This window comes from Eulemur rufifrons, chromosome 2 (genome assembly GCF_041146395.1).
Source record: "Eulemur rufifrons isolate Redbay chromosome 2, OSU_ERuf_1, whole genome shotgun sequence".
NCBI classification, from domain to species: Eukaryota; Metazoa; Chordata; class Mammalia; order Primates; family Lemuridae; genus Eulemur; species Eulemur rufifrons.
This window is the reverse complement of record NC_090984.1, coordinates 19,886,244-19,893,700: the sequence shown is the minus strand read 5'-3', so window position 1 is coordinate 19,893,700 and position 7,457 is coordinate 19,886,244. Positions and strand designations below refer to the sequence as shown.

General features: G+C 35.5%; 1 protein-coding gene across 2 annotated transcripts in view; it reads right to left on the bottom strand.

The window, feature by feature from the left end:
- Positions 1–2,005: 2,005 nt before the first annotated feature.
- The window catches only part of UBE2Q2 (ubiquitin conjugating enzyme E2 Q2), a 56,203-nt gene continuing 50,751 nt past the window's right edge, over positions 2,006–7,457 (bottom strand). For both annotated transcript variants that reach the window (XM_069456947.1, XM_069456955.1), the window contains 2 exons: positions 6,014–6,080; positions 2,006–3,646 (listed from right to left, as the gene is read on the bottom strand). In XM_069456947.1, coding sequence (XP_069313048.1) covers positions 3,615–3,646; positions 6,014–6,080 — 99 coding nt within the window. In that variant the 3' untranslated portion in view covers positions 2,006–3,614. The remainder of the gene's footprint in view (positions 3,647–6,013; positions 6,081–7,457) is intronic.

Below are 7,457 nucleotides of genomic sequence, written 5' to 3'. Positions count from 1 at the left end.
GCTGGAAAAACTGGATAGCCACATGTAGAAGATTGAAACAGGACCCACCCCTTTCACCTCTCACAAAAATCAAATTTAAACATTAGGTGTGAAACTATTAGAATTCTAGAAGAAAATGTGGGAAAGACTCTTATAGACATTGGCCTAGGCAAAGAATTTATGAAGAAGACCCCAAAAGCAATCACAGCAACAATAAAAATAAATAAATGGGACCTGATTAAATTAAAAAGCTTCTGCACAGCCAAAGAAACAGTCACAAGAGCAAACAGACAACCTACAAAATGGGAAAAAAAATTTTGCATGCTACACATCTGATAAAGGACTGATAACTAGAATCTATTTAGAACTCAGGAAAATCAGCAAGAAAAAAAATCAAACAACCCTATCAAAAAGTGGGCAAAGGACATGAATAGAAATTTTTCAAAAGATAGAACAATGGCCAACAAACATATGAAAAAATGCTCAACATCGCTAATCATCAGGGAAATGCAAATCAAAACCACAGTGAGATATCATCACTTAACTCCAGTGAGAATGGCCTTTATCAAAAAGTCCCCAAACAATAAATGTTGGCGTGGATGCAGAGAGACAGGAACACTCATACACTGCTGGTGGGACTGCAAACTAGTGCAACCCCTGTGGAAAGCAATATGGAGATACCTTAAACAGATACAAGTAGACCTACCATTTGATCCAGCAATCCCATTATTGGGCATCTACCCAAAAGAACAAAAGACATTCTATAAAAAAGACATCTGCACTTGAATGTTTATAGCAGCACAATTCACAATCGCAAAGATGTGGAAACAACTCAAATGCCCATCAATACATGAGTGGATTAGTAAAATCTGGTATATGTATACCATGGAGTATTACTCAGCTATAAGAAGTAATGGTGATATAGAATCTCTTATGTTCTCCAGGATACAGTTGGAACCCATTCTACTAAGTGAAGTATCCCAAGAATGGAAAAATAAGCACCACATGTACTCACCAGCAAATTGGCTTCCCTGATCATTACCTAAGTGCACATTTGGGAATAACACCAATTGGGGGTTGGGCAGATGTGGTGGGGGGGTAGGGGAGGAGGGTGTATACCTACATAATGTGTGTGATGCGCACTGTCTGGGGAATGGACACGCTTTAAGTTCTGACTCGGCGGGGGGGGGGGGGGGGCATGGGCAATATATATAACCTAAACTTTTGTGCCCCCATAATATGCTGAAATAAAAAAAAAAAAATAGCATGTTAAAAAAATCATTGTAAAGCACAAATTGAAAAAAATATAATAGTTTTGACCATACAAACCTCCCGAAAGGGTCCCAGGGTTCCCCAAATTATGCTTTGAGAACCATCTGTCCAAACTAATCATGATGTTTCATTCTTTTCACCAGGCACTGGTTTAGGGGTGGGCACAGCAGGCCCTTGCTCTAACCAAGGAAAAGCGAGAGGTAGTGTGCTTGGGGTAGGGCTTCCAAAGATTTCCTCACCTCTTAAGGAGACACTAGAAGAGAGTGCCATTACTTACCTCTGCCTCTGGGCCAAGTAAGGTGGCTGACATCCAAACATATCATTCAGTCAAAAGATGAAAACATGGAAAAATCTCAAAGCAGCAAAGCCCCAATGTGCTGTGCCTGGAGCTGTCCCACCCTCTGTATTTCTTGTCTATGAGATAACCTGAAAACTGTGTGCAAGGAGGCCTTGGGTATGGTAAGACGGAGACTTTTGTAACCAGGGTAGAATTAGGGACAGCCATCAAGAAAGTGGGTCTTGAATTTATATTAAAGAATGAGTATGGAAGAGGAAAAAGGCTGAGGAAAAGCTGAGTATATCAAGTGTGTAGACACCATTTCTAGGTTCTCTCACTTTCTCTTATTAAATCAATCTGCCGTTCTTCCTCTCAAGCCTCCCTTTACGCAATCCCTCCTTAAATATCCTATTCCAAGAAACTCAATAGAGCCTACAGACACCTGAAGCAGAGTATGTCTTATGAGGGAAAAGTGACAAAATAATTTTTAAATGGTTCTTTATTCATAAACTTGATGCAAGTTTACAAAATTTACTGTACATTGCCAAATAAATCTGCAATGAAAAATAAAATCAAAAAAAAAAAAAAAAGCATGCCAACTGTGCAGCTGTCAATCTGCTAGCCATCAGGATATTAAAGAATTCAATAATGTATTCAAGATTTAGCCTTAGGTTTAAGGAACTTAAGGAACTTTAATGCTTTAAAGAATTCTGCCTCGTCACTTGTTATCTGAGTAACTGGCAATCAGAACTTTATATAAATGTAACCGAGTGAACAATAATACTATAAAGTCTTCATCTACTGCCCTCTTAACCAAAACAGAATCAAAAGAAATTAAACACACACAATAATGCAGAAGTGCCAAGTCTCTTGAATATGGTTTACAAAGTTAAAAACTGAATCTTAAACCAAATGCGTAAGAAACACTTTTGAACTTTGTAACTGGTTTGTGCAGAAAAGTGTGCTTCTGGATTTCTTTTTAAAAGTGCTTAATAACTACAATTTACTTTTAAATCAAACTTGGGCATATAAAAAAATCGATTACCAACTACACAGGACTGATTCAGGTAAGGCAGTAAAATGGAGAGTACCTTGATTTGAGTCAGGTTTTATAAAAGAATTAACATATGGAGAGTTCCTATTAGTCTTTCATTGTAAAAGCCATTGTTATGACTATAGCAAAACTTTTAAGAGTCTCCAAATTAGGTATCTTTTTGTACTTGACTGCAGCTTTTGCTCAAGGAGTCTTTGTGCCAATCACTTTATAAGTTTATTAGTTTACAAATGATTGCAACATCCCGTTAATAAAATGGAAACGTAAAATGACTTAGTATTTTAAATAACTTCAAGTTCTATACTGTGGCTTTTCTTCATAAGAAATCTTGAACCAACAAGAAGCAGATTCAGCCCAGCAAGACTCTGATGCCCCAGTGGAAATTACTACTTACAAGCCTTGATTGGCATAGCCTTGCTTTGCTTTGCCTAAAAGCACGATATAACTCAATTAAGAGTGTATCTTCAGGAAATAGTTCCTATCTTCACATAGCCATAAAAAATTTTTTTTAACAATTTAGGTTTCCTGACATTATTTTGGCAATATCATAAAATGGTTTTAGACCTCAAAGAGCTACTGTGATTTAGAAGACCTGAAATTTTCTAAACCAATATTGAACGTCAATTAAACTTTTATTGGCTCTAAACAGAACAGTATCTTGCAAATCGTCATAACCTATGGACTCCATATAGGAAAATTACCCTGAAGTTACATCTTCAGTAACCTGATGCTGACTCGTCTGCTTAAAAGATTTCACTTTTCAAGAAAAAGAGATGATAAGGAGTGGCCAGTATGTGTATTTATCAGGAAAAATACAGTAAAGGCCCCACTGCTCAGTCCAAGATACCTAAAATGAGCAAAATGAAAAGGCTGTAACTTATACTGGATGTCAGTTGACAGATTATCCACTAAAATATCTATTAGCTAACATCTTCGGTACTGCTGTTATAGGGGCACTCAAAGCTTGTGTCTGCATGTTGGAAAGATTTTCTTTAAAGCAACATTGGTCCGAACGTATGACAGTCAACATATTTAGCCATCTTCCTTTGGAGGGGTGTACCAGCCTGAAACAGAATGCAAAAAATAAATAAATAAATAAGTTAAAATAATTCCTAAAACAACTAGGAGAACTGGCACTTATTAAGGTTAACTACAGTCTCTAGCCATAATTTTGGTGTTTAAATCTACTGTAAAAATTACACTTATTCTTGGGTCAGTAACACTGCATTTTGATATGCTCACAATAGAAGTTATTTTCTATGAATAAATTGTACTTGCATTTTCAACACAAGAGCTTTTTATATTAATGGAATTCCTAACTAAATATGATAGTGTGGAATATTAGACTACATGATAGATTTTATTCCATTTTAGTTCTGTACTTGAAAGTAAACTTCACTGAAAATAACTATTCCCAAACAAAATCCTGGCATTTCAGAATGAACTTGGATTGTCATCAGCACAATGATGTCATTTCACCAATGAGGAAGCCACTGAAGCAGGTGCAGTGACTAAATGACTATGCCTAAGATCCGAGTTAGCAGCAGAAGCCAAACTAGACTCACCTCAATCTACTATACGACATGGTGACTATAGTTAACAATATATTGTATTCTTGAAAGATGCTGAGACAATGGATGTAAAGTGTCTCACCACAAAAATAACTAGGTGAGGTGATGCATATATTAGCTAGATTTAACTATTCCACAAAGTATATATACTTCAAAACATCCATGTTGTACACAATACAATTTTATCTGTTAATTTTTTAAATATAAGATTTAAAAATTAAAAAAACCTGGAATCCATCTCTCTTGATCCTGAATCTATTGCTCTTTCACCATGGCTAAGCTTACACACTCCCAAATACATGATTTTCTATAAACATTTGAATGCAGGTTATAATGTTTGCTTTAAGAAAAAAATAAAAGAGAGATAAGAAAAAATATGACTGTTTCCCAGACTCCACCAAAATCTAAGCTCTCTATAGAAAGGCAAATTAGATTAAGTACTGTTTGGTACAAAATTGACATTGGAACAGTGTGTCTATACTAATATTTGTAGAGCATCCATATGGTTATGAAGTAGCATACAGGTTTCTTTGGATCTACTTATTTAGTGTGCCAGCTATGATTATGAAAACCTGGCCTTGTCCTCAAATTTTATCATTTCTCTCTTTGGGCTTGAAAATTTTGTTTTGAATCCTATTTTCAGAAGTAAGCTATCACTGAACAAGTGACAAGTTTGCTTTGTCATTAAAATGAAAAAGAGCACAAAACACAAATCTTGAGTCACAAACTGCCACCCTTCTAGCAAAGTAAAGAACACTTTACAGGCTCTGGCATGCACCTATAGTCCTGCTACTCTGGAGGCTGAGGCAGAACGATCACTTGAGCCCAGGAGTTGGAAGCTGCAGTGAGCTATGATCACACCTGTGAATAGCCACCGCACTCCAGTCTGGGCAACATAGCAAGACTCTGTCTCTCGCAAAGTTTTTGAAAAAACACCTCACCGTTAATACTCTCCTTAAAGAAAATCACTTCCTACTATTTATTTTGCACAGAAAGGCAGTGTCACTACCACTGCTACAATGAATACCTTATTATCAGCACTTAGATACAAAGTGCTATACATACACGCTACTCTTTTTCTTCACAAGTTTGGCAAGACAGACATTATGTCAATTTTAGAGATGAGGAAACTGAGCCTAGAAGAGATAAGGGGACTTGCTCAGGACCACAGATCCAGTGAGTGACAAAACTGGCACTTGAAAATAGGTATTCCAATTCCAAGTGTAGTTGGCTTTTTAAATCTTACTGTTAGAGACAAAAAAACAAACAAACAAACAAAAAAACCACAAAACGTGTATTGTAAATAAAGTACAAGCAAAATTTAAAGGCCAATAAAGGTTATGAAAGGTATTTTAGGATTTAACTTTTTTATTAATTTACTACTCATACTCAAGTGTATACTGAAATTAGAACTCATCTTAAATAGATAAATGTATAAGGTTGTCAAAAGCATTAAATATAGTCTGAAGGTGTTTCAGAAAAAGCTGGTCATGATCCTGATTACATCTACTCAGTTATAACAAGAACTCCACCTGTAAACAGTGGCCTTTAACTCCTTTTCCTATCCTAACACCATAGATTTCAAGCGAGTACAGGGAGTCATCCATTAATCTACTTAAAAATCCTGACTGACTCAGAGGTACCCAGGCGAGTGTTTAAGATACAAAGAGTGTGAATGAAGCACAATGATGTTAAAGGTTCCCTGAAAGATTCTGAATGTAGCACAAGTTAAATTTTTTTCACTATGGTAACAGCACTTTAAGAAATTAAAGCAAAAACAGAAAAACAAAACAGGATAAATATCAATATATTATATAAAACTTCATAAATGCCAATACATACTTATTGAATTAAACATACCGTTTTTCTCATGTATCTGTACAATGGAATTATAGGATTGTTGAGCTCTTGCTAGATTATATTGATTCTGAAAGAGAATTATACCTTTTAAATCAAAACTAACTAGATGAAAGTCATAATAAATTTATGAATGCATCAATGCTGTGCTTAAAAGAACACAGGAAATGGAATTATATTTTCATTTCAAAAACAATTTTAATTTAAACTCTCAATTTCATTATTCTTTACAATTTTGTAAGAATAACAAAAACAAAATTGTACTCCAATAAAAATTTACAGGCTTCACAGTTCATTTTTGGAAGTCTTCCTACCATTGGCCAAGCACAAGGCTTTTTAGTTCTAGTGTTCCTCTTCCATACTGATGAATCAAGTTAAAGGATGCTATTTGGACATGAGTAAAGCTCAAACTCTCTTCCTCATAACTTCTATCCAAGTTTATACACACATAAAACTTTCAAATAAGAAAATATTAAGCTTCAAGGCCTACACATATGAATGACAATTTGAGTTAGAAATCTAAAGAATGCCTATAACTGGCACCAAGCCATTACACTAAAGGAGTCCTCTTTTGGTAAAGATATAGAATCTTTTCTAAGGAGCCAAATCTAGGATCAATTTTGTCACCGTAATTACAACTGACCTACATCTTAACTTCCAATTAAGATAATAATATCATGAGTATTCACCATAGTGGTATATACCTATCTAATATATTGTCATAGAATTTTTTGAGTAATAAAGTCACACAGTACAAGAATCGAAAATGTATAAAAAAAAAAAATTCTAAGTGAAAATTCTCCTTCCTTCCTCCCTGTCCCCCCAACCACCCAGTTCCCCCAATTCATCCGAGTTCCTCCATTCAAGTTAATTACTATTACTAGTTTTTTGTATGTCCTTTTTTAAGATTATGCAAGAAAATTCATGTATGGCCCATTGTTATTAGCCATTGTCCCCCGCTTTCCCCCAACTAACGGCTGCATGCTACAGACACTGTTCTGCCTCTTTTCTCCTTTATCATACCTTGCAGCTTGTTCTATATCAATATTCAGAAAGCTTTACCTTTCTTTCTTTGTTTTTACAGTGAAAAATTTCTATTGTATGGATACTCAAAGTCAGTACTGGTGGACATTTAGGTTGTTCTCAATATTTTGCTATTACAGTGTTACAATGAGCAACTCTGTACACACATTTGCAAAGTACTAGTAAAAATGTCCCAGTGGAGTTGCTGGGTCAAAAGACTTACATGCCTTTGTAATTTTGAGATAGTGCTAAACTGCCCGCTATGGGACTATATGTGCTTTCCCACTAGCCATGTATGAAAATACCTGGATACTGCCTAAGAGTATTTCATCACACCTTTGTGATTTTTGACAATATACAAGGTGAAAGATGGGCTCTCAGTGTAGTTTTGATCTGCATTTCTATTATTCAGTGAGGCTGAGCA